Source organism: Eschscholzia californica, unplaced genomic scaffold (assembly GCF_041429995.1).
Source record: "Eschscholzia californica isolate CP2 unplaced genomic scaffold, dmEscCali1.0.p SCAF_4, whole genome shotgun sequence".
NCBI lineage: Eukaryota > Viridiplantae > Streptophyta > Magnoliopsida > Ranunculales > Papaveraceae > Eschscholzia > Eschscholzia californica.
The window spans coordinates 11,810,114-11,837,091 of NW_028238461.1; the positions used below are offsets into that span (position 1 = coordinate 11,810,114).

The 26,978-nt window shown below is 37.1% G+C and overlaps 4 protein-coding genes across 9 annotated transcripts; 3 read left to right on the forward strand and 1 right to left on the reverse strand.

The window, feature by feature from the left end:
* Window positions 1–5,883: 5,883 nt before the first annotated feature.
* LOC147542721 (uncharacterized) lies at window positions 5,884–7,603 on the forward strand. Its single transcript, XM_086672957.1, has one exon. The coding sequence runs from the start codon at window positions 5,918–5,920 to the stop codon at window positions 7,535–7,537; it is 1,620 nt and encodes a 539-aa protein (XP_086529083.1). The 5' UTR covers window positions 5,884–5,917; the 3' UTR covers window positions 7,538–7,603.
* Window positions 7,604–8,196: 593 nt separating this feature from the next.
* Window positions 8,197–11,247, forward strand: LOC147542722 (RNA polymerase II transcriptional coactivator KIWI-like). 2 transcript variants are annotated; one of them, XM_086635637.1, is made up of 4 exons: window positions 8,197–8,498; window positions 8,586–8,691; window positions 10,895–10,917; window positions 11,038–11,247. In XM_086635637.1, exons 1-4 carry the CDS (start codon window positions 8,379–8,381, stop codon window positions 11,095–11,097), a joined length of 309 nt encoding a protein of 102 aa, XP_086491763.1. In that variant the 5' UTR covers window positions 8,197–8,378; the 3' UTR covers window positions 11,098–11,247. The 2 variants fall into 2 exon arrangements, 1 of the variants encoding a protein (XP_086491763.1); XR_015223543.1 differs by having other exon boundaries at window positions 8,344–8,498; window positions 8,586–9,136; window positions 9,523–10,917.
* Window positions 11,248–13,645: 2,398 nt separating this feature from the next.
* Window positions 13,646–16,801, reverse strand: LOC147542723 (uncharacterized). 3 transcript variants are annotated; one of them, XM_086636265.1, is made up of 4 exons: window positions 16,402–16,514; window positions 15,889–16,061; window positions 15,695–15,776; window positions 13,646–13,928 (listed from the first exon to the last, which is right to left on the reverse strand). In XM_086636265.1, the coding sequence occupies exons 2-4, from the start codon at window positions 16,030–16,032 to the stop codon at window positions 13,849–13,851; spliced, it is 306 nt and encodes a 101-aa protein (XP_086492391.1). In that variant the 5' UTR covers window positions 16,033–16,061; window positions 16,402–16,514; the 3' UTR covers window positions 13,646–13,848. The 3 variants fall into 3 exon arrangements, 2 of the variants coding, with proteins under 2 accessions (XP_086492391.1, XP_086492392.1); XR_015223665.1 differs by lacking the exon at window positions 15,889–16,061 and having other exon boundaries at window positions 16,402–16,801; XM_086636266.1 differs by lacking the exon at window positions 16,402–16,514 and having other exon boundaries at window positions 15,889–16,136.
* Window positions 14,671–26,851, forward strand: LOC147542724 (A-kinase anchor-like protein). 3 transcript variants are annotated; one of them, XM_086636263.1, is made up of 18 exons: window positions 14,671–15,012; window positions 16,797–17,951; window positions 18,041–18,154; window positions 18,302–18,466; window positions 18,554–18,697; window positions 18,788–18,910; window positions 19,068–19,193; window positions 19,338–19,931; window positions 20,074–20,205; window positions 20,346–20,480; window positions 20,588–20,737; window positions 20,817–22,121; window positions 22,208–22,627; window positions 22,729–23,271; window positions 23,365–23,484; window positions 23,574–24,881; window positions 24,968–25,201; window positions 25,419–26,851. In XM_086636263.1, the coding sequence occupies exons 1-18, from the start codon at window positions 14,971–14,973 to the stop codon at window positions 26,709–26,711; spliced, it is 8,103 nt and encodes a 2,700-aa protein (XP_086492389.1). In that variant the 5' UTR covers window positions 14,671–14,970; the 3' UTR covers window positions 26,712–26,851. The 3 variants fall into 3 exon arrangements, with proteins under 3 accessions (XP_086492389.1, XP_086492388.1, XP_086492390.1); XM_086636262.1 differs by having other exon boundaries at window positions 14,704–15,012; window positions 18,041–18,175; XM_086636264.1 differs by having other exon boundaries at window positions 14,753–15,012; window positions 19,119–19,193.
* Window positions 26,852–26,978: the final 127 nt, after the last annotated feature.

Genomic DNA, 26,978 nt, shown 5'->3' on the forward strand with positions numbered 1-26,978 from the left:
TGACAGTTTCTTACATATTTTAAATTGTCGCTAAAAGTCTTCATTGTTGTAGATGCTTGGAGGTGATTTCGCTTTGACCTTTCTTTTTTTATTTGAAATTGTCAACGGGTTAATGGGCCCGGCCCTTACAATAAAGGAGGAAAACTAAAAAGAAACTAACACAGCTTATTGAGCTAAATACAATGCTTGAACTTATTAATCAATTACGAATGTCTAATTCTAATAACACCTCGTTTATCCTCATCCAGTATCTTTTTTAGTTCTTCTTGGAGTGCTATTGGTGGCATCTCAATAATCCCCGTCAACGGTCGCAATTTCGAGAGGAAATCAGCTGCCTGATTTGTTTCTCGGTAGACATGTTTGATCGAACAATCCTCAAAATTTGTCCATAGTGCTTTAATCTCACGGTATAGTCTATTCACCTGCCACGGTGGTTGCGTCGCTATATTTGTTAGAATTGAAACACTTAATGCAGAATCAGTAGCTATACATACTCGGTTCTTGCCTAATTTTCGTGCCAATTGAAGTCCTAGTTTGATACCTTGCAGTTCGTGTAACAAAACGGACTCTCTTGTTGTTCTAGCAGCTGCTGCTACTATGATGTCCCCATTCGAGTCTCGCACTATGGCACCATACCCACCTGACTCCCCGTCGAACGATCCATCCGTATTTATCATAACACATCCGGCAATCGGGGGTTGCCATTTGCATGTCTTCGGCTGCTTCCTGATTAGTGGTAGGTCAAGATTCCATCGAATTAACAGTTGTCTTGCTTCTCCTGACTCAGCTATCATACCCTTCCATGACATTACCTTAATTCGAACTCCACTAATGATCTCTTGAAGAACTACCTGACTTGGTCGTGGCTCTCTTCGGAAGACCCGATTGTTCCTCTCAATCCAAATATTATAAATGTATGCTGTGAATACTAGACAACCCAATCTTCCAAGCATCGAGCTCCCTTGAAATGAGTCAACGCACCAATTTATTTCCTCTGTCCAATTTCCAGTATGATTACGGTTAATGCCTAGCATTTGTAACAATTCAGTCCAAATGCTAAGGGAGAACCTGCATTGAAAAAAGATATGCTCGTCCGTCTCCGACGAATCCTGACAAAATGGACACAATTCATCAATTGGAAGACCCCAAGACTGCAGTTTCACCTTTGTTTTGAGCCCGCGTTTTAGAGCAATCCAGGCTATGAATGAGAACTTCGGGATGCCCTCTTTGCACCATACTAATTTCGCCCATGGCACCTTATTCACTTTACGACGAAGGCAATTGTATGTATCTTTTACCGTAAACTCCCCTGAGGTAGTAATTTTCCAAACCACACTGTCATTTCCCACACCCCCCACTTCCACATTCGGTAGAGCCTCGAAAATCTCACTTAGGGACTGACCCACATTGGTTGGGTATACCCATTCTCCTTGTATAAGAAAGTCGGATACTAGAGCATCTTCTCTCAGGTTAGTAGCAACCTGATGGAGTTCAGCAAAATACTCACTTAGTGAACCCAAGGGGTGCCATACATCTCTCCAGAAATAAGTGTTGCTGCCATCATGAATTAAGTATTTAACCATCTCCCTAGCCTGATCCCTACTGCCCAATATACGCCTCCAACACCAAGAGCAACTGGATGGGACGTTCATGGTCCAAAAATTTTTGCTACGGATCAAGTTCCTCTGTACCCAACGAACCCAAAGTGTCTTCTTATCACTAATGAGATCCCACACATGTCGGAGGTTCATAGCTTGGTTCATAGTTTCAATATCACGAATCCCCAACCCTCCCTCTTCTTTAGGTAAACAAACGTCAAGCCATTTAACGGCTGGCCTATTACTTCCTTCTTCGAGCCCTCTCCACAAAAATCTGTTAAAAATTTGGTTGATCTCTTTGAAGACTCGTTTTGGGAGTACAAAAACAGAACACCAGAACACTATCATGCTGCCCAAAACTGTCTGAATAAGGACGAGTCGACCTGCGTAAGAGAGAAAACGTATCTTCCAAGATTGCACTCTCCTCTGAATCTGGTTAATTAATGGAATGCAATCTCTATATGATAATCGGGAGGCAAGCAATGGTAACCCAAGATATCGTATAGGTAATTCACAATTTTCGGCTGTCAGTTGCCCCAGCCTACCTCCATTGATAAGGTTCATCAACCCTAATGCATTAAACACCCATACTTTCAATAATCTAGTCTTCAATTGGTGTAGTTAAAATGGATGTTAGTTTTCCCAAATATTAGAGTTGGAAGCAAATTCAGACTGGAAAAAACCTAGAGTGATCATGAGAATTCAAGTTTGAAATTGAAGCTTATGATTAATTGTCCCAAGCATGACCGACCCTAACATTTTGGTGGCCCGAAACGATTTTTTAAAATGTTACCCTCATAAGAGTTTGTGTAAAATTTGTCAAATTGTGTCAAAATGATATTTCACAAAAAAATAATTATCGCGTGAAAAGTGCTACTTCATAAGAATCAATTGGTGATAATAGAAGTTGTTACCTGAAGATTACCCTAATAATAAACTAGAATAACAGTAATTATTATTATTTATTATAATGATGTTCGCAAATAAAATAATTAAAGGACCTTTAAATAATCTTGTGTTTTTTTTACTTATCTTTCATTCATACGAGTATCCATTTAATTCGATGTTTTTTCAATATAGCAAGTGCAAACGCGGCTCTAGACAATTATTTTTTTTTTTTTGAAGTCATGAGAACCATTTCATTCATAAGTGATTAAATCACAATGTTACATGGAAGATCATTCTTATTTCTCTCTTCTGAAAACTTCATGAGAGTTACATACCTTTAAATGCAAAGTGCCTCATGAAGAGAAAGAAATTGGACTAGACACCGACTCAATAAAATAAAAGATACATACACAAACAAAAGACCCTAAAGGCCGAGAACGAAAAGACTCTAAAGGTCGACAAGCGCATAACTGAGGCTGTAATACTCTAACCGAGCGAGCCGCCTCCACCATAACCAGGAAGCGCATAACTGAGGCTCTAGACAATTATATGTTGCTATACTTGACATTTTTAGCATAATCTTGATCAAGAAAAGAAAAACAAATAAATATTACAAACTTGTTAAAAAAAAATGTATATCTAATTTTAAACGATTAATTTTTCCACGCGCGCACACATATGTATATGCATATGATTTTAACTTTCTTTTACACGTGCTTCTAAGATTTTACAATTGTTTCAACACAAAAAAAAAAATTTACAATCAATATGATTTGGATATATCATGAATAAATGAATATGAAACTACATCTTGAATAAGCATATACCTACTATCGTCAAAGATATTTTTAGGTCTTAAAAGACAAGTAAAAGCTGTTAAAATTATCTTAGGATTCTAAAGTTGATACATACTCTCACTCTATATATACTTTTCAACACAAATCAATAAATAGTAAAATCTACTTCCCACATGAATTGAAACTATGACTTTCAGATTTTTGAGTATAAGATTTTGACTATGGATGGGTATTACATAAAGAGAGATGGAGATTAGTAATGGAAGAACAGTAAAATAGGTCTGGTAAATAGAAGAATGCTAAGTGGATGGTTGGGATTGGAAATGAGGGTTAGAGAGAAGAGATGGGAATGGTATGGACTAGTCACTAGTCGACCACTCGACAAGTTACCATTGGGAGGGGCCCACTCTTTAAGATAAAGAAGGGAGATGAGATTAAAAAAGTGGGCCCGTTCGTTGGTGGCAGCGGTAACTTCTTATTTCCTCTGTTACACAGCTAGTGGGTTTTTAATTTGGGGTAAAAGTACACAAACTTTAGAGGCACTCCCCAAATTTTGTGGCCCCTAAAGTTTGGTGGCCCAAAGCGAGGCTTTGCTCGCTTTGGGCCAGGGCCGGGACTGGTCCCAAGGGTCTATGGATGATATATTAAGATGAGGTAGATCAATATGTAAGAGTCATTGAAGCAAAAGAGTGATTGAAGCAAATGAACTATTTCCGCTGACAAAATACATTCAAAACGAAGAACTATGCCACTCAGATAGCTAAGCCATCCGAGTTTGATATCGACTTTTTCAGGTGCTTTAAAGAATAACTTCAACGCTCTTAAAGCAATGATAAGCTAATAAGGTTAACGGAAGAGGTAGCCAGCTTATCATTGAGCATTATCGCCATTAAGTCGATTAGGTCCATTGCTCTCAGAAAATTTGTTTGATCATGAGAACCACTAATCGGCTAAGAACTCAGAAGAATGTTGTCAAGTGTAATGAAGTTCCATGCCTGACGGGATTATTGAAGGCGAATGAGAAGTCTAAAGTGAATGAATTAGTGTTTAGTGTAATTACTTTGTTGTTTTGCATTTCACAACATATGTGTCAAAGATTTGGATAGTTTGGAGAAGTCAAAATTACTTGATTATCTTGATGTTACAAATCATTTTATAATTATTTAAGAATCCTTTGTGGTAAATATTGATACCCAAAGACATTAATCATCTAAATTTTTTTAATTTTGGGTAGCACCACAAGAGAGTTGGGGTGATTATGTTAATGAGAAAGACATTAATCATCTTAATTTTTTTAATTTTGGGTCGCACCACAAGCGAGTTGGGGTGATTATGTTAATGGCTGATCCATACATAGGAGGGTTCCTTGTCCTTGTATAAATGTGATTTTCAACATTTGTTTTAGATGACTGAACATGTAATATATTATGCTTAGTTAGTTGCAAATCTTCATGTATTAATACCAGGCTAATACCTTTCTCTTAGACAGTTTTTATTATATTTTGGAACAATTTGGTGTACTAAAACGATATTAGTCCAATTTTTCGAAGTTGTAGTTTCACCATCTTCTAGATTGAAAATGTGTATATATGTAGGAAGTATTCAAGTAAACAGCCCCATATAGCAACACCATAATAAGTCTTATATCATATTGAGATAGTGAAGTAAACTAACGTTTGTCAAAGTACTAGGTTTTCGCCGCGTCCTATGAATGCGACAAATCTCTCTTGACTAATGCAGTAAAAATCTCTTTCTCTTCAAGAGAATAATATTAGGTAAATTAAACGAGTTGGGTAAATAGAAGTTGGTCATAACACAAAGGCTCAAACGAGTTTGGATAGTTGACTTGAAGTTTGAACCAACCCATGTCCATGTCGGATTTTAGAGCTTTCAACAAAAACAAAATGTCCAATTTTAAAACTTCCAATAACTCATTCAAATGATTGAGTGGGTTGAGCTGAGGTGAGCTCTGCCCCTCCTTTGAACTTCTTTTCCCATTATTTTTTTTTTGTGTCATTATTTTTAATCTTCTTTTAAGAACTTTAATTAATTAATTTTAATTTTTCTTTAAACTCTAACAAAACCTCACATTAATAATTAAAATACATCCTACCAACGTATCAGTCCCTAAATAATTTCCGACCTTAGAAAAAAAAAATATTATTTCGAAAATAGTTCAGACACATGTTTCGTACATACACGAAATCACACACGTTTTTCGCACACCAACAAAAAATTCACGCACGCGTTTTCCACATGCACAAATTTCAGGCCTAAAGAGAAGCTGGGATTGGATCTGAATTTTTTTGGCTGAACTAAGGCTGAAAATTTTGGGTAAAAAAATTGTTTTTTCAACCTAAGACAGACTGGTGTTGGAGTTGCTCTTAGACGTTGATTCCCATAATCGAGCAAATTGGACATAATTGGAAATTTAAACCGTGTGCCCTAGTCAAAAGCAAGCAAGGAAGCTATGTGGGTACTTTCCTACTTTCCTAAAAACAGTTAAAGTGGTTATCCATTCTTTCAGTCTTCGCCTACTCAAACAAGTAAAACTCATAAAACTACAAATACTACTCGATTCAGATCTTTAGAGAGTAAAAGTAAATTACCCAAACTTAGAGTTTGAGGGTAAGAATGAGTTCCCAACAACAAAGAACCATTGAAGAACAACTCCAAACAACAATCTCCAAAACCAAGAGAATCCATCAACTAATCAGAGTTGCAGATTTCTTTTCGATTGATTTCGATGAGGTTTATAAACGAGTCGATAATCTAAATCGATTACTTTTATATGTTTTATCCATCACTAATTCCTCCTCTGTTTATAAAACTCCCCTCAATTCCATTATCCCTCAACTCTCTAAAAATCTTACTTATACCCATAGATTTGTTCTTGCAAGATCGAGTGGTTTCTTAATGATCACTAACTTCAAAACCCGAACAGTTTTAGACATTCTTGATGATTCTAATGCCGATTTGAATTGGTTTATCGAACTTTTTCGTTATTCCAGTAGAACTGATCAAGCTTCCATTATTAATGTGGTTGTTGTTCCTCCTATATCTGTTAAGACCCCAAATCTTTTTTTGATTTGGTTTTTTATATCTATAATTCAAATGGGTTCTTTGTCGAATGGAATCAAAGCTGCGAAACAACTCGCTTCGCTTACCTTCGGAAATAATCTGAACAAAAGAATTGTTATTGAAGAAGGTGGGATTTCTCCATTATTAAAACTATTGAAGGAAAGACATTCTTTCGATGCTCGAATTGCTTCTATGTTTCTTCTATCTGATTTAGCCATGGAAAAGAATGCAGTCAAACAAATTATGGGTGAAGATGGAATTCCATTGATTCTTCAAGCTCTATCTAGTTCTTCAATTGAAGTTCAAGTTCAAGCTGCCAAATTGATTTCAATAATGGCAGAGGAAAATTTGGTTGTCCAAGAGAAGTTTGGTAGAGAGAATGCAATCAAGACTATCGTCTCATTGTTGTCGATTGTTAACAAGAACGATTCGATATCAAACATGAAGATTAGCTGTTCTAAAGCTTTGTGGATGCTCTTGAGGGAGAGTAAATCAAACTTCAATAGATTAATGGAAGGAAATGGACTAGTTCAATTGGCTAGACTTATTGAGTCTGGCAAAGAAGAGCTTAAGCACAATTGTTTGATGTCTATAATGGAGATGGCTAATATTGTAGAATTTGATTTCGATTTTCGGGTAGCATTCAAGGCTAATTATAATGCCTTTGAAGTACTTCATCAACTTCTAAGGGTAATCGATTCGAACGAAAGTTCAAAACTGCAAATTATCGCTATTAAGTCGGTCGGTTCTTTAGCTAAAATCTTCACCTTGAAAGAAATCGGTGTGATTAATCTACTACTGCGACAACTTAGCAAGAATAATCAAGAAATTAGTACTGAAATCGTTATTGCTTTGGAGAAGTTTGTTTGCTTAGAGAACTACTTATCGGCTCAGTATTCGAAGGCCATTGTCGATTTCAATGGAGTTCCATCTCTCATGACATTATTGAATGATAATGAGAATTCTATGTTGGAAGTACTCATTCTTCTTTGTTACTTGGCATCTCAACATGAATGTAGAGATGCTCTTTTGAAGGAAAATGCTTTGAATGCTCTTGAAGTTGCGTCTCGATCTTCAATATTGAAGAATCCTTTGTTGATAAAGTTGATAGCCGAAGCGATTGACAATCTTAGGTTCTACCAGTCAAGAAATCAAGTAAATTTGCAGTCTTGATTCTAAGAATTAGTACTGAAATTAGCTTGCAATGTGCTTAACAAACTGAGAAGCATTTGAAGTATACTATAGTGTTGTATTTAGATTAACTTGTTTGGATTTTTTAATTAGATTGTTAATTTAATTGATGACCTTTTGTTTAGGCATGCCATCAAACATTGATTGTTTTAATCCTACATGGTTAAAGATGATGTGGTAAACTTTGATAATTATGATGTGATTTTAGACAAGAGATTAGTTGATAATTATGGTTAGATTTCTACACTTCCAGTTTTCCTCTTTAAGTCACAAAAATGTGGGGAAACATCACTTCGTTCTTGTTATGCTTGCATTAAAAGTAAAAGTTGTAATTTTGTACGTTCACTTAATAAAACTTTATGTGAAACTTATCTCTCTACGTTGGAACCGATACATGAAAGAAGCAAGTTGTTAATTTTGGCTAGTTCGTGGCACTCTAAAATGTCATTGGCAAGAGAATTGATTAAAATGTAAACAAATTATTTCATTTAATCTCTTTGTCATCACTCGCAATAAACCCAAATTCTATTGGATTTTTTTTTACTGGTTTAAAGCCTAAAGATAGGATGTGATAAACACGATAACTGTCGAATTATTACTGGCCTAAAGCCCGACGAAACTAAATAGCCTAACACCAGTGAGATCGAACCTGGGACCTCCGCATGACAGGAGTAGATTAACCAGTTGATGGTTGTGATGGTTTTATATTGGCTTGAGTAAATTACAGCCGTTCGATCAATTGAACTGATTTTGATGGTAAAAGCATATCGTGGTCAAAGAAAGAGAGAGGGAGAAGGGAAAGTTGAGTAGAATTGTAGAAAAAATGTGGCGATTCAAAAAGAGGAAAGACGATCAAGGGTTTGCCGCCGATGGAAGTGCTCCAGCCAAAAAGTACGCTAAAACGGAATCCTCTGACGACTCTGATAGCATCGTCGTCTCCGAGGTACTCTTCTCTCAATTTCGCTCTCTCTCTAAACCCCACTCATTATCTGGTTGTAATTTGAATTTGGGTTGTTTATTGTTTCGGAAGATTGGGAAAAATAGGAGGGTTTCGGTGAGGAGTTGGCAAGGAAAGATATATGTCGACATTCGTGAGTACTATGTCAAAGATGGGCAAGAATTCCCTGGCAAGAAAGGTACCTCTCCTCCCATAAACCCTAATTCTCTTTAAATCTATAGTTGAATGTGGGATTCTCTGTCAAAAGGTTTCATATAGAACTAAAATTTAATCCCCTCCCAAACTCTGTTTGGTTGTTGAACTCACTAAAACCCTAGTTAATTAATGATTGAGTTGAATAAATCTTGATTTAGGGTTTCATTTGAATTGATAGTGTAAACATTTTTCAGTCTCCTCTTGTTGTGTAATCAACTATGAACTATCTCTTTTTTTGTAAAGAAAATATATTTTATGTTCTAGCAATTGATGATGGTATTTGCTTGAGTCTGAAAAGAGATCCGTATCGAAATGAGATATACAGAATAATACACAATAAAAAAGCCAAAAAGCCTCCTTTTTTGTTGTTTCATACACACAATGAACTCTAAGAATCATTTCGTCTGTCACTTCGGAATTGGAATGGAGTTATATCATAGTTACCAGATTCGGTCCTTTGGAGAGCGAACTCCGATCTGGTTCGATCGTACCCTTTTAGAGTGGGTACGCGAATCAGATCGCTAAATCTGGCGTACCCATTTGCAAGAAGAAAAAAAAAGATGAAAACATGATATTTAGGGTTTACAAAGTGTGAATATTGCTTTAACTTTAGGTTCTGCAGTTATTACTAAATTTAGGGTTTACAAAGTGTGAATATTGCTTTCATCGATATTAAGTGATATATATATATATATATATATATTGCATAAATTTTTGCGAATAATTATACCCCTAGCGAATCGGAAACGTCTAATTAGCGTACCCCGTACCCCGTATTCGTACCGGAGCGTATCCCGTTTCTGGTAACTATGAGTTATATTTTGTGGGAAAGTTTGTATTAGCTTGGGTGGGGTTTCTGTATCGTTTGATTCGGTTCAGTTCCTAAGTTCCTTTTTGTTTGTTTATATCACTTGCATCTTATATACGTATCTTCGTATATCAGGTCTAACTTTGACGTTTGTAAAACGACATAAGAAGTAATAAAAGCTGGCGTACTAATGAGGATCTCTGGTTGCACTGTCGGGCCAGATAAAGATAGTCCTACTTTCCTATTAGAAAATGCTACGAAACAAGAAATTCTTGCTAGACTCTAGGCAGAAATTCGACGCGGCTTTCCATATTGGGGCAGAAGTGGATACGAATCTTGAAAGCTCCAATTAATGGGAAGCCACATCGAATTTCTGCCTAGAGTCTGCCCGGTATTTCTTGTTCCTTAGCACTATTGTTCCTAATAACATGAAATCCATGACGTAGTATGATATTACATGTGAAATGCAGAAGCAAAGTTGATGAGCCACTCTGCTATGTAACCACAATATTTTTGATTGAAGAGATTTGAACAACAATAATAGCATTAAGCAGTACCTGTTTGCGGATTTCATTCATCCAGAAAGGGGTTCGTCCAAGTTTGATGATGTGGGAAACTATCTGCTCTTCTGTATAAAAAGTCTGGGTTTAATAGAAAGATCGTTTGCTTAGTGGACCAAAATGCCCTAAACAAACAAAGATGATCCATTAACAATATAAAACTGCGAACATTGTTAAACGAGTCCTAAACTTCTGAAGTTTAGAAACGTTATTCGAAGTCTTGCCCGTCATCCTCTTCCTCTTTCTCCATTCCGTGCCTCCTTAATAGGTTATGATGAGTACCTAAATTTTTCATGCAATTTTGCTTTGGCTCTACTCGTTCTCATCGGGGATGAGTTTATTCTTCTTGTTCCCATCATAGGCAGGTAGCCATTATGCCTTCCTTACTGAATTTTGCCTTTGAGATAAGTTCCATATTTTCTTTCCTCTGTTTTAAGAGTTTCTTCTATTGATACACTCATTGACTTAGTAGCTTCATCAGTTGTGGTCTTTTAGAAGCCCTATTTACTTACCAAGGATTTGAGAGGGGGTTTTAAAAGCTCAAGTTCTTCATTATTGAAGAAAGTACGATATATTTGTCCAATGAAAAAAACTCTAAACTCATGCAGAGACGCATCTATTTCTAGATTAAAAAACAGGCAGTATATCATCAAAAGTAAAATAATACAATACTTGAGGATGCCCTGTCGACGACTAGGAAGGAGATTCATGTCTATTTTTTTTTACTCCTAGCTGGAAATTGCTGTTTATGTTACTCCTTTATACTACTTCTTGAACTCTAAGTGACTGATATGCAATTTGTTCTCTTTCTATTACAGGTATTTCACTAACTATGGAACAGGTAAGCATCATGACATTTCTTTCCATCTTTTGAATCCTCCTTATAACAGTTGTGATGATATCATGATAATAATACCCGTGTAAATTAACACTTCCCCTCTCTTTTTTTTTCCGTGTGAAGTGGAACGTACTCAAGAATCATGTGGAAGAAATCGACAAGGCGGTGGCTGAGAATTCGTAAGTATCATCGCCAAACACCATAGAACCCGACTCTCTTTTTTTAAACGAAAGAATAATGAAATATTATGTTCCATCTTTTGGATAATTGCCCTTTTGTAGTGAGTTAGTAGCATGTCAATATTTCGGTTTGTAAGTGGGTTGAATTGGGGGAGAAGGTGTAGATGTTACTTTTTGATACTTGATTAGATAAAACTCAAGTAAAACTTCAAAATTCAAACCAAGAAGATATCCGAAATTAATTTGTGTGGAATGTTGGGAAAAAAATTGTGATATTGTTTCTTTTTCAAGGAATTGATTATTTGTGATTTATTCTTCTACTATCATGTTAGTTTATGTTAGAAAGAAACAAGGTTTGTGAGTTTGTTTAACTTTTTACGATCTTTCAATCCTAACCATTTTTTGTCATTCGAAGTCACCCATCCTATCCGTCGTCCCCATTGCCTCCATAAATTATCGTCTTTACCTTAATGTCACATACAAAATGGTGCGTTACTTTTCCAAAATTACGTATCAATGTTTGCTTTTTGATTCCTAATTTTGGATGTTTATGTTTTTTATATTGATATTTGATAGAATATCACACTCTTATTAGTGAGTGAAAGAAGTATTTATTTTCTATGGATGAAGAATAGATAATCAGGGTAATGTGGTGGCCACCTCACCTGGGTCCCACTCTTGGTGTTCCCATGTTCAAAAAATTGAACCCCTCAGGCCTCACTTCATCACATGCCCTTGCAATTCTTTATAAGACCTCTCACTTTATCACTTGACCATTCCATAGTAGAAAAAATCTTACTCTAGTCACCTATAGAATAACTCTATTTTTTCTAGAGAATCTCCTATCGTTCCAAAGCAATTTCGGGGAGGCTAGTGCTTTGGGGAAAGTAAAATAGTTTTTGAGGTGTGAAATTATAATATGAATATGCAAATGAAATTTCTTCGGAGAAACATATTTTATAGGGAATATTTTTTATCTCTCTCTTTCTAGAAACTCCGGCGAAGGGAAACTCCTTCGCCGGAGTTTTTAGAGAAAGATAAGAGTGAATTTATTTTTATTTTTTCTATCTTTTCAGGTCGTCGGCCGGAAAAATTTTCGACCAGCGACCTGGTCGGAGAAGACAGAGAGAGTGGTGGGGAGAGAGAGAGGTGAGGTGGGGGAGAGAGAGAGAGAGGTAAAAAAATATTTCTCATAAAATAAAATTGTCAAACAAAATTGACCAATTTAGTATCAAGTCTTCACACCCCGAAACTATTTTGCTTTAGCGCTGGCCTTTCGGGAAGCGTCTAAAAAATTGATAAAATCAAATGGTTTATCGTATGCCACATATAAGATATAAAAGTGATTTTGATCGATCCACCAAGTGATGATGTACATCTTATTTAGAGAAGCAAGGGCTATAATCTTGTTTTTCCACAAGAAAATTACCACATTTGTTCATTCATGTTGGACTTTTTAAAACTCAAAAAACAAAAAAACTAAGAAAAATCGATGTTTTTTTTACTTCATCACTAATCGATAATTGAATTTACCCCCTCAATAAGTTAATCGAGTTTATCCTTTGGATTTACTATTTTTGACAAAAACAAAAAGCTGATGTAAATCGAGTTTACCCTTTGGATTTACTATTATTCTTCAATAAAATTCCTAGAAGTTTTTTTTTCGATGAGAATTCCTAAAAATTATTCCACCTTACTTTACTATTTGATTTGGTCGGAAATATGATCAGTAAGGTCTATATATTATTTAATCTATGATTTTGTTACCAAGTCAAACATATTCTTAGTAGTACTCAATCACTAGTTAGTGTTAAAAGAGGTAAGGTTTAAAAACCCTAAAGTATTTTCAAATTGGGTCCATTTGACACATAGGATGAACCGAGATTTCCAATCCTTATACTCTAGAGAGGCTTTTCTAAACTGGAAAGCCAAACAAACAATTCAATTATCAAAATAGACACCCATCCATGAAAACGAAAAGCTAGGACAATCTAATGGCTGAATTATTTAGTCTAGTGTCGAAATCATTTTCGAACAAGTCTACATCAAGGGGTGGCGAACAACAACAATAAAATTTTATAATGGACGGCGCCATCCCATACTTCATATATTTGTAGAATTCCATTCTTCTTTCGGTACGAAAAACAACAAAAATAACCTATAAATATTATTGAACTAGTAGAAAAATTCTTCTACTATATTACTTTTTAGTGATAGAGAGAGACGGGAGAGGATAACACATCTCTTATAATTAAAAGAACAGAAAGTAAGAGCCTTTTTCAAGTCTCCACTTAAGGAATGGTTTATATCATTCTCCAAAAACTTCGCTTGAAAAAAACATTTCCATGATTTTTAGATCATTCATCATTTGCCGATTAAATTTATAAAATAAAATTTTCTACAATGTGATATTATTCTAATTTTTCTGCTAATCGTGTGGTTCTTGATTATTCGCCTAAATATGTGCTAATTATTCTACCACACATCAATTGTTAAAACAGAAAAGTCGTTTTAAGACACTGAATGATATCGAATTTGTGCAATTATTCTGAGGGGGGAAAAGCTATCTTATTGTATGTGAAAATTGTTAACAAGACAAAGTTGATGGGACCAATAATAGAGCCATCTAGGGCTTGGAAGGTACTACAAGTATTTCTAAATTAAGATTCGCTTTACTTAACCTTGAAAACCTATTAATTAGCACCAAACTCAGTCATTACTTGGAGAAATTAAGGTCTCCTCTTTGATAAATAATCTAACCTAACTTAGATGCAAACAACACATTCTTATCTTCAACCAAGAAATTTATAGCCATGATTTGACATCTCTCAGTTCCTGCATTTAGAGTGAAATAAAAAAAAATATTACAATTTCCCCAATGAATAATATTCCAAAAATTGATAGACAAGAGTAAAATCAATCGAAAATGGCCATCAACAGCCATGATCGTAGGCGCTCGGCCGACGATGTGGGCGCTGAGTATGTTTTCAGCAGACTTTTTTAGCCTTGACTTTCGGCTTGTGTATTATTGTTGATATTTCAAAAGAAAAAGGTTGCTCAAATTGTTGAACTAAGCATAGGCATGGAAAGAGCACACATTATATTATATATAGTAATAATATATATATATATATATATATATAAATGTATGTGCATTTTTCGACGATCTTACATATATACAAAATTTAAGTGAATTAGATAATTTTCATTTTATAGTAAGAACAAACTAGGCTAGATTTCCACATATATCATGAGAAAAGAAAACCGGGTCGGGTGAATATAGAATATCATGACATATAGAACAATCAATTGAAATAAATCTTCTGAGATGTACCCCACAATAGGATGATCATGAATCATGACAATAGGTTAAAATGAAGAAGTTTATTTTTTTATTAAAAGTTGATTTGTTTTTTTTTTTTTTTTGATGAGAGATTAAAAGTTGATTTGCCCTCAAAGACTATTCCTAAATCATAAATTTTGTCATTTCAATCTAATAATAATTCATTAAATTTTATAAACTTGTAATGCTGATTTGGATCGATAAAAACGACAATGCATATCTGGCCAATAATTCATAGAAAAATGCAAAAAACAAGTGGCAAATTTTGTCACTTCACTTAATTCCTACTTTAGTGCTTCTATTATACAAATCAAATGACTATTCATAATTTCACATCTAATTGTTACACCTAATTTTAAACAATCAACTATTCATAATTTCACCTTTAATCAGAGAGATAAGTGTACCAACAAACTAATATATATAGAGAGAGAAATGATTCCTTTGAAACCAAGCTTAGATTGGGTTGTCATTATAAAAGAAGTTTTGTGAATTATTTTCAGTTTAATTTGAAGGTTTGATGCTGCATGAACAATGGCAACTGAAGCTCAAACACCACAACCTATGTCTGTAATGGTAAGTATGATTGCTAACTCTGTTTTTTGCTAAACGGGTTTCTAGTTTGTGATTCGTTCTCGCTTCCTTCCTCGCTCTTTGTTTAAGATCATCACGCCGAGTTTCTTTTTTAATTGACATGGCAGATAGATCCCCCAAAAAGGAACCAAATAACTAGCTATTGAGAATTATGGGTTCATTAGATCATGTAAAGTTTAAGAAAAACAACGATTCGCTTGAAAATGAGACTTCCGGATTATGTTTTGCCGAAATTTCACTCAGTAACTGAGCTAGATGTTAGTAGTTTCTTCCAACTAAATTTTTCCCGTTTTATAATCACTAATCATATATCTTCTTATTTCCTATTCAAGACAATTAATCCTCTGCTTATTTCTTTCTCGAATTCTTTTGTCCTTAGATCAAACTAAAAATTATTTTAAAAAATCATGTGTTCTTCGATAATACGTTCCAATTTGTTTACTTAACACATTTTGCAGAGGTGGGTATGTGTTATATCAGATCTTGTGAACTAAGTCTCTTCATTGATCGGTTAACTTGCTCATATGATTTAGTGTTTACTTTAATTAATAGATTAAGATTGACTATCAAATAACATGTTCATGCCATGCAAAATATGTTAAGTAATCTGAGATGTAATAAGATAAATCCTGTCATGTGGTGCAGAAGTAGTTTAATAAAATACCTGACCCACCATTGGAATGGATTCCAGCAAGGAGATGACCCTTTCCTTCCCTTTCATTTTCTTGGTTTTTGGTTCTATTTGCCTGCAAATAGACTGAGATTAGTTGGCTAATTAGTATAAACAAAACCCGGTTTCAGTTCTTGCCATGAATTGATAGATCTTTCGGGTGGGGTTCTAGAGAATGTTAGATATACCCACAGAGCATGTTCCCTTTCTGTTTCTTCTGGGTATGTCAAGCAAGATTCAAGAAAGCTTCTTTCTGCAATTAGGTCACAACCCACTCTTTGATGACCCACTCTTGAGACTGACTGACCTAGTTGACCACTGTTAATGCTCATGTAATACAGAATTGACAAGAAATTTCATCCTGTGGAGGTTGATAATATTGTCAATCACTGAACTGGATCAATTTGATTGTGGGTCTAGTCCATAACAAGGAATTAAATTTTGAAATATTTCAGCCGAAATGACCGAAATATTTTCATTTCCATGTCTACCAAAATTTCCAATGAAACCCAAATTTAGTCACTTTCTCTTAACAATATTTGATCAAGGAATCAAATTTCAAACGATTTTGGGCGAAACGACCGAAATATTTCCGTTCCCTGCCTACGAAATTTTCATCGAGACAGAAATTTCATTCCTTGATCCATAATCAAATTTAGATGTAGAGATAAAATTGGGGACTAATTATCCCATTTATGTACCTGAGCCAAGAAACAAACTATTCTTCTCCTTGTTCTTCTGACTGTTCAGAGGAATTGTTGGAAAATCAATCGAGATTTAGCTACTCATTTAATGAATCGAAACCAAATTCCTGCTAGATCAACAGTTTCTATCCGTTAGATTGGATAACATTCATCAGTCAAAATCTAACGCTGTACGTTTGTAATCAATCGCCCTAAAATAAGTTTCTTGTGAGACTATTTTCGATCTACCCTGCCTGCTGGTTTGAAATTTAAACACAAATATGCATGTACTGAAAAATGGGTTAAGAACTACGACAACTGACAAAAAGATAATGAAGAAATAAAGAGATATGAATCAGAGACTTCTATCTTATTTTGCATACTTACAGTTATCTACAAATTTTATTTCGCAGCCGAAGGACGAAATCAAAGACTTCGAATCTTACCACTTTGACAAGGTTGGGCATGAAGCATATGTAGTTGAACTGAAGAAAGTTGAAGATGAAGAATACACCACATCTTCGGAGGCTGTCAGCGAAGAGGAACTGAAAGTAGATGAAGATAGTAAGGAATCAGAGAATCATGTTTTTGAAGGCAAAGTTGGTAACTCTGAGGATGAACGTTTTTTGGTATCGACCTCAGTAGCCAACATTGCTTTAGAAAAAACCTGTAAAACTTCCGACAATAGTGAGGATAAAGAAAAACCAATTTTGGTTGAAAAGAAGTCGGAATCGGAAATGCAGTTGGGTGAACAAAACTCAAACGCCACAACCATAGAAGATGAAGAAATTGTGGAGTCCTTCAAACTACCGTTAGAAGTGGAGAATGGTGAATTCATGGAAGAGGCGAAACAGCATAATGGAAACCTCTCCGTCCGGAATGGAGTAATGCAAGAAGGTGAATTTTTATGTCACCAACTTGACGAAAACACCGAAGCAAAATTTGATGAGCAAGTGGAGCAAACAATGTGTGCTAATGAGAGCATCCAAGAGGAGAAAGTAGCTACTGATTCACAGAAGGATGACATAGAAGAAGCAATGCTTGGTGAAGATCAATTACACAAATCTGGAGAAGAGGCCGATCAAACAGTAGGGGCAACTCCAGATCACAACCAAGAATCTAGTCCGCTAAATTTGATAGAGGAAAGCTTGGGAGATGACGTTAGTGTAAGAGCCTCAGAAAATATGGAGGTGAGCTTAAGTAATGACTTGGATATCGATAACACATCCATCAAGCAGGAAGCGGTAAAGAGTAATCCAGAAGAAGTAATAGAAGTCAATGAACACAAGTCTTCATATTTGGGAAATGAAGAAATTGAAACGGAGAAAAAGGAGGGGGATGAAATTTCACAAGCTAGCCTCGGAGATATCTGTATCTCAACAGCAACAACATGTCCAAATGAAGAAGATAGTTTAGAAGATGACGGAACTACCAGTCACAAGCTTGATATCCCATCCGCCATAGAAGCAACAGAAGAAACAGAACCTCTGAAATTTGAACCAGAAGAAACTGAGTCACTTGAATGTGCCTCCAGCGACGCAAAGGAAACAGAACAGCCCAAAGAAGAGGTTAGCTCCATTATAAATCTCATGCCTAACTTTACGGGTTTCCTTTTTTTTCCTTGTATCAAAAGTTCAAGCTTCATCCAAATATACAGGTGCCTATAGGGAATGAGAAGGCAACGACATATAACAACGTTGAACAACAGATCATACTAGAAGGTGAAGCTATAGAAGAGAAACTTGAGAGATCAATGGAAGCTGAGGAATTGGTAAATAAGAACGAAGCAGAGGTAAAATAAAACGCCGAACATTACTCAGATTCTTTTATACTATAATTCCAAAGATTCTGGTCCTGCAACTAACTCAATATATATCTCGTGTTTGTCCCTAATTTGAAACGTTATCTTAATATGCAGACGGCTGAGGACCCTGAAGTGGATGGAGCAAGCAAAGACTCCAAAAAGCAAATCAAGAAGGAAGATGATGTTGTTGAAGACCAGTTGACAGTATCCGCTGAAGAGGAAACGGTAACACAGAGCAATCAAGAGGACAAAAAGGAGGCAAACATACCCGAAAACGAGGTTAACTAGGATATTCCATCTAAAGTTTAATACTTCTAGGTTCAAAACCATGGACTTTTAATTACAAATTCACCTACTGGCACACAGGAATGTATTGAAATTGAGACGAACATCAACGATGAGGACAATCACGACTATGCTGTCAAGAGTGAGAGCACAGTATATGTTGGAGCTGAAACAGATAAGTTCAGTTCTCACGAAGATGAGGAGCCAAAGAAGGCAGAAGTAGAGGTCAGCTGGAAACCATGTTCTTTTCTATACTAGACTGACTTTTGTTCTTTCTCTCATAAACATGGATTTGAAACTTCATCGCTTCTATAGGTGTCTGAGAAACTTGAGATGAATGGTGCAAAGGAGGACATGACAAAGTATATCGTAGATGATGGCGCTGTTACACACGTCTCTCCAGCACCCAGTGATAACGAGATTCCTCAGGAAGATGAGGTCAAATTTAAAATTAGTTGCAAGCATAGTATCAGAGATTTTGTTTCATACATTGAACTTCTCTCTGCTTATCCTATAAACCAGAATTTCATTTCACATTCATCCACCATATATTTATGATCATAATCCCTGAGTTCGAGCTTCATCTGTTACACAGGTTCATGAGAGATTGGAGGGATCAGTAGATAGTGAGGTTGCTACAGAACAGATCGTAGAAGAAACTGCTACAGATCTTCCAAATATATCATTAGGAGAAGAAACAATTAGTACTGATGAAAATGAGGTCAGCTGGAATGTGACATTTGATGCCTTTATTTGCTCATCCTACTTCCTGATTTAGCTTATTTTTTAAGGAGTAATCCCCTTCTTTTTTCTTTCATTCTTCTCTAGTTATTGTTCATCAAATTGAAGCTCCATTAAATTGCAGGTGGTTCGAGAGCTTGAGACAACAAAAGCTGTCAAGGACAATTTAGAGGAGTCTGTAGAGGAGCATGGGCTTCATACAGATATTAGTGCAATAGAAACAAGAGAGCTGACAGCTTCAGAAGCGTTCCCAGATAAAAGAGTATCTGAGGACATCAATATAGTGAATGATCAAAGCAGCATACCCGTCGAGGAAGAAACAGTCCAAGCATCTGTGGAACATGAGGAAGCAGAGAAGAATGAAAGAATTGACGAAGATGGCAACGGTGACATCATTGAGAACCAAATTGTAGAAGAGAACATTATCGCCGAGCATCTTCCTGCAGTATCTTTAGATGAAGAAACAACTGAGAGTTCTGAGGTGCATAATGAGACAATCATTGAGGATGACACTGTAAAGGAGTCTGTGGTTAAGCATGTACCTCTAGCAGATATTTCTGCAGTAGCAGCTCGAGATGTGATAACTCCTGAAGACGGCGTAGAAAACATTGCCCCCGGAGACAACAATGCTGTCAAGGAAGAGGAAACCAATAGAGTCAAAATGAGTACAGAGACAGCCATTTTAACTGTATTAGAAACAAACAAGCCTGAAGTAGAGGTCAGGGAATAATGAATTTGATTTGAACTTTAGATTTTAGGCCATTACTTTTTGCTCCGTTTTTCAACATTTCCGACATTTTAGCTGCATCTTTGCCCTTTTGATATCGAAAGTGAAGCTAAAACTTTCATCTGTGCTCTAGGTATTTGAGGGATCGGAGACAAATGGCGTAGTTGGAGACACTGGGAAGCAGATTGTGGAGGATGCTGTTACACACCCCTCTACATTGTCTGCTTATGAAGAAACAATTGAAGAGAGTTCCCGTGAAAACGAGGTCAGCCTGAAACGCAAAGTTCGAAATATGTGATATTGTATTTCATACTTGGTTTTTTATCTGATTGTTATTTGAAGCCACTATATATTTTTGCTTTCTGGCCTGTTTTTAATCATGGTAGAGCTTTATCTGTTACATAGGTCCATGAGAACATTGAAGACGACGGCGATGATAAGGTCACTGAAAAGGAGATCTTGGAAGACAACAAAGCTGGCACAGAACTTCCCTCAATATCTATAGGAGAAGACATAACTCAGAGTTCTGAGGAAAATGAGGTTAGCGGAAACAACAATTTACGCATTTATTAGTTACTGTCGACTTGGTTTCATTCTAAATGTTTTGGAAAGTTATGATATTCCATTTGAAGCTCCTTGGTTTACAGGTGCATAGGGAAATTGAGACAAGCAGTCCAGAGGAGGAGACTTTAAGAGAGTCTGTAGAAGATCATGGAGCTGTTACAGGTACATCTGAAGTGACAGCTATAGAAGACTCACAAGAAGAGAAAAATGAATCCCCAACATATGATCGAGAGGTCAGATTCAAAATGCAAAATTTGATGTTTAGGCTTTGACTTTCTCTTGGTTATTAATTTGAAAATTTCTGTCGAGTAGATTAAGGAGTCTGAGATTATGCCCGAGGAGCTGAACTTTGAAACAACAGATAGCAAACAAGTTATAGAAACCGCAACCTCCGGAGATCAAGAAGACACAAATAGCCCCAGGACTTCTGGAATTACAGAAGCATTGGGAGAAGAAATTCAGGAGTCTTCGAATGAGAATCTTGCTGGGTTTGTTTTGGCACCCGAAGTGCCTGAAGAACACATTGAAGGAAATACCACAGGAGAAAGAGGGATATCTGAAGTGAACCTTGAACCCGAGTCTGTTTTGATGATTCACGAAGAGGTAAGCTTAAGTGAAGCTCAGCCAGAGGACACAAAGGTAGTAGATGCTTGTGACATTCCTTCAGAAGTGATGGGTCCAGTACCAACTGAAGCAAATGGGATTACCTTAGAGCCTCTGCACGTAGAAGGCGTGGAGCTCGAGAATAATTCCAATCTGGATGAGTTTGAAACCAGAGAGATTTTAACAACAGAAAAAGGAGATGCAAATGGAGCTGAAGATGAAATAGGGTCCAACATCCAATTGGTAGCTTCCATTGTTCCAGTACCAGAATCAGAAGACAATGGAACAGAGATAACTGAAGAAACTGAAATAACTTCTATTATGACTGCCCAAGACAACGAATCAGAGAAGCTACAGGAAACACTATCCCTGGAAGAACAGGAACCCCGGGTAGGAGCAAACGAGAAGATTACGGATGAAACTCCAATAGAAAATGATATCCCAGATGAGAGAGAGGAAATTCCAATTCCTGCGGAGATAAAAGAAGATAGCTCCACGCAAAAAGAAGAAACCTGTAAGCTTGAGGAGACTTCCACAGGGTTGGAGACTCCAAATGAAGAGCTTCAGAAAGAAGAAGGTGAAAATATACAAAAGCTTCCTAAATCAGAAGATCTAGTAGATGCATCTTCTAATGAGACAAGTGATCCCTCTTGTCTTACAGTGCAAGATAGAGAACTAGAATCAGGTGATCCTGAGGAAAAGATCCATTATGTGTCTACAGTGAAAGATGAAAACCAAGATATAGACAAAGTGGAAATTTCTGAAATAGTGAAGGATGAAGATGAGGAAGTGTGCTCACAGAAAGACGAATTGGAAGTCAATGAGCAAAAAGGGCATACGGACTTGGTATCCGAGAGACTCGGCCCAGATGCCTCAAGTGCATACGACGGAAAAGACACTCACGACGAAGGGGAGAAGACAGCTAACAACCTTGACGAAAACTTCACCGAAGAAAAACATTGTGGTGAGTCAAGTGAGGCTGAACATACCAGAGAAACTGGCCTGGAAAAAGAGGTATGGATTATCATTCGCCACTTCTTTTATTTCCTTGACTTATTGTAAAATATTCTTCATCTCAATAAGTTTCCATTTAAATACAGGTTGAGAACTTCACAGATGTCAAAGAAGCTGATTCAAGTGAGAAGACACTAACTCCTGATATGGATGATTTACACACTGATGAAGATGACTCATCAGTTCCCAGTTTTGATGCCAAAGAAGAAACCAATGACAATGGTCAAGAAGAGGTAAAGCAAGTTATAGAAGCTAGCGCAGAGAGCAAACTAACAGAAGCTTCATCCGTAGTGCACGAGAAAGCTGCCAGCTTAGTAGAATCAGAATTTATAGAAACAAGTGAGGCGGAGAGTCTGAGTGTGAAGGAAAGTGAATCAGTCGAGAAGCTCAATGACAGCGAGGGGGAGGGCCATGTGAAGAACCTAGAGGAAAGCTTCAAAGAAGAAAATCAGCATGGTGAATTAAGTGAGATTAACCAGAATGGGGAGAATGAATTCCAACAAGAGGTAAAGGAGCAACATCCCACTTCCATTTCCACTCCTTTACATATTTACAGTGTAGTAGCTTACTGTTCCTATTATCTCAATTTTGTTCCATTTAAATCCAGGTTGAGAGCTTCACGGATCCAGCAACAATATATCAGAATCAAGATGATTCATGTGAGAAGATTCAAAGTGCAGAAATGGATGATTCACGCCAGCAGGAAGATGATACGTATGTCCCCAGTCTCGAGCCAAGAGAAGAAATAAATGAAGGGTATAGTCAAGGGGAGGAACATATAGATGACGAATCAACTAAAAAGACCAAAAGCAGAGAAACTACACCTCTAGACATTGAGAAAACTGCAGGGTTGGCAGCATCAGGATTAGTACAAGCAGTTGAAATGGAATTACCAAAGCTTGAACCAGTTGATCCACTCGAGGAGGTCAATGGTGCACCTGAATCAGCAGCCGAAAGCCAGAGCCACGTAACACTCGTCGAAACTGAGAATGAAGGAAAAAGCAATGACAGTCGGCCCCTTCAATCTGCTGAAGAACATGTAGTAGATCGAAGCTCCCTAGAAGAGGAAAAGGAATGCAACAATTTGAAAGAATCACAGCCAACTTTGGAGCCTGAAAATGAAACCACAGATCCCATGCTGAATGAAAAGGTAAGATCAGAGTCAGACACTAATTTTTCATTTCTATTGCGCCTGTTTACCTTTATATTTGTCCCATCATGTTGAATTTTATCTCTTGCACAGGATCTTCAAGAAATTAAGGGAGCTAACGGAAGTGAGGAGTTTGAAAATCAGATAATGGAGGAAGCGGTTGCACCAAAAGATCTTTGTATAGTAACTACGGGAGATGAGGCAATTGAAGAGGTGAGCTTCATTTTGAACAGCTTATCACTGCATAACCTTGTAACTTTTCCTCTTCGAATTTAAAATAACTCGGAGAATCCTGTAAACAGGTAGAGGAATCTGATTCGCTACAAACTGAGCGTGATATTGAAGTTCCAGATTCCAATAGTAAGATAGCTATGGCGGGTGTGATTGATTCTACTTCTTCCATGCTCAACAGTGAACCCACTGTAGTGGCAACAGAAACGACAACCTCCCTGGAGGTCGAAGCAGATAGTAAGAAACTTGTCTTGTCTTCTGGTATTGATTCTGAAGAGAAGAGTCTAGAAAGAACTGAAACAGCTGAGATTGCTCTAATGGATGATGAATTTGAGAGTCTGAACGCTGAAGAAAAATATGAGTTGGTATCTCAACCTTCCGTTAATGAGTCTCATTTTCAGTGGTCAGCGTTTGAGAGGCTCATAGTGGAACAGCTGGAGGCGAACAGTTCTGAAGAGGAAATCAAGGATGAACAAGTGGAAACACCTGCTGAAGTATCTGATGATCAAGGAGAAGAAGCAAATAATGCGGCTGCTCAGTCACATACAGCTGACGAAACAGAAGAAAAGCTTCACGACTCCACTGCAATTGTATTTGAAGAACCAGTGTCATCAGCAACCGAGAAAATATTCGATAGTCTCACTACAGAAGATGCAACTGAGATAGCCAAAGCTGATAAACCAGGTGAACATGAACTTCAAGGTCTTGCAGAAATCAATGATACCCATAATAAGGAGCACGAAGAAGCTCCTACTCTCGTAAGTACAACAACAGAATGCATGGAGCTTGAACTATCCGATGTGGGATTTGAAGACGTGGAGAAGAAGGTACTAAATGTAGAAACCATGAAAGAAAATGTGAGTTTAGAGGCTGTTACTGATGATGTACCTGGCGAGAATGCTTCCGCGTCAACAGATGATGCTTCAATCTTCGAGAAGGAAGCTACAGAACCAAGAGAAGATGACGAAAAGGAGAATGACAAAGACGAGAAAGCAATGGATGAAGGAGAATGGAGAAAGGAACGTGAGGGTGAGGAACCAGAAAATTTCGCTAGCAGGGAGTATGAGAAAACTGAATCAGGTGAGGCGGCTGCAGACCCTGAGAAGGACGTCCCAGGTAATGATGCTCAAGTAAAGAATCTCGAAAACGCTGTGGAATCTGTTTCTGAAGTTCAGATTCATGAAATGCTCCATCAAACCAAAAACACAGAAAATGGTGAAGATGGAGCAGGTGTTCAGGACCACATAGCTGAAACCCTCATAGATGGAAGTATTGGGGAATCCTTTCAAAATGATAACATGGGAGCCCAACATCTGGAGGAAGGATCGAAGACTGAAGAAACTCAGAGCGAGAAAAGTGGAGCATACACAGAGAATGAGGTCACTCTAACTTAATGAACTAGAGCTCTTAACCGCGTTTTGTCTTTGCCTTCTTTTAGTTAGTTAACACTCTATCTTCCACACAGGTAATTGTGGGACTTGAGAGCACCAGTACAAGTGAAAGTAGTGAAAAATCGATCGTAGAGGAAGAGGGCTTCCTCGAGGAAGCATACCAGATTTCTACTGAAGAAATTGTGAAAGAGAGCCATCAAGAACACCATGACGACGAGCAGTTCCGGGGAGCAGCAATTAAGTGTGGATCTGAAGAATCAAGTAAAAGTTTGGAGGATGAGAAAGATCAGAGTACAAAGATAAATGAGGTAACTCAGAACACAGCAAGAAATTATAAATGAAGTAAAATTTCTTTTTTTTTCTTTGCTTCCTTCACTTACGTCAACATCGAGAGCTAATTACAACCCCAAGATACCAGATAGAGAAGTAGCTGCATTCACTTCTTTTTGTTATAAGAAAGCTGTATTTCCTCGGTTCTCTTTCATAACTATCGCATCTCTAACTAATCTGGAACTTCATATACAGATACTGCCGGTAGTAACAAATCCAGAAGCATCACTTTCCAGTGAAATGATAGAGACAGTGATTGCAGATGATGTAGAAAGGCCAGAAGGGAAGCTTCACGGTCCACCTGCTACATGTGCAGATCATGAAGAAGCAGTAAATGCAATAACAGACGAGAGTACAGTTGAACTCCCCAACTACGTGTCGAAGGAAACTATTGCGACACGTTCAGAGAATACGGCAGCTGCAACTCAAGATGCAATATCTTCGGATTGCTTTCTTGCCAATGAGATGAAGAATGTATCTTCTGAATTAGAATCAAAACCTATTTCAAATGACTCGCATATAAAAGATGAAGAGGTGTCCACCAAAACTGGTGATCTAGTTCTTGCTGAGGCTCCACTAGAAGAAGTATTAGAGAAAGAAGATAAAACCACAGAAGATGCAGGAAGCTGCACTGTTAATAAAGCAATAGCTGAAGTAGATCCACCAACAGGAGCAAGTGAAGAAGAGCAAATCAAAGATGAGGCAAGCCGTAGCATTGACAGCTTAAACAAGTTGGAAGATCTGTCTGATATCCCACCTTCATCCGAAAAGATATTAGTGAAGGAAGTTACCATCAAACTGGCAGAAGGCAATGAAATCCCTCAAAGTGTCGATACTGAAGAAGTCACGGATACAATAACTGAAAATCATGATCCAAAAGAAGTGGATTTTGACAAGAAAGCAGAGACAAAGATGTCAACAAGAAGCATAGACACTCCAATAGAACCAGAGGAGCTAAGTGAAACAACACTGGAAAAATCTGATGTAGAGGATCAGAAACATGGAAAAATTTCGGAAATTGAACAAGAAACAAATGAATCAGGATATTCACAAGTTGCAGAATCAGTTGATGAAACCAAACTATCAGAGACGGACAAAGTTTCATTTTCTGAGCTCTTACTGAAGTCCACAAAAGAAAATGAAATTGTTCAACGTTCCATTGAGAAGATTGAGTCACCAGCGGACAAAGAACTATCCAAAAGTGAAGTCCATCCAACCATTCAAGTGGAAGAAGGCGAAGAAGAAGATGAACACAAAAAGCTAGACGACTCGGGATCCGATGGTCCAGTAATGGTGGAAGCTTCAACAGACATTGATGTAAAACCACCACCCAAGAAATCACATAACATATTATCAGGTGTCGGATCGAAAGTCAAGCACTCAATTGCTAAAGTGAAGAAAGCAATCACTGGGAAATCATCCCACCAAAAATCACAATCACCCAAGAAAGAAAATGAGTCGACTACACCCGTTAAAACAGTTGAGTGAAGATCCTACTTTATCAACTTGTTATCAATTCCTGTTCTAGATAAAACTAGGTCCATATTTGTGCATGTGTGAAGTGTGAAGTTGTGTATTAGATCAATTCCTTATATTGTATAAATTATCTGGTTTGTATATTTGATTAAGAGATGGAGTGTAACGCCTCAAGTCTTAGCAGTTATCGATTTTGTCCCCGCTTTTGACACCCGAGGTCAAGCCTAACAGATATAGGGTTTTGCTCCTGGCGAAAGCTCCACGAGCCCAACCAAAAGG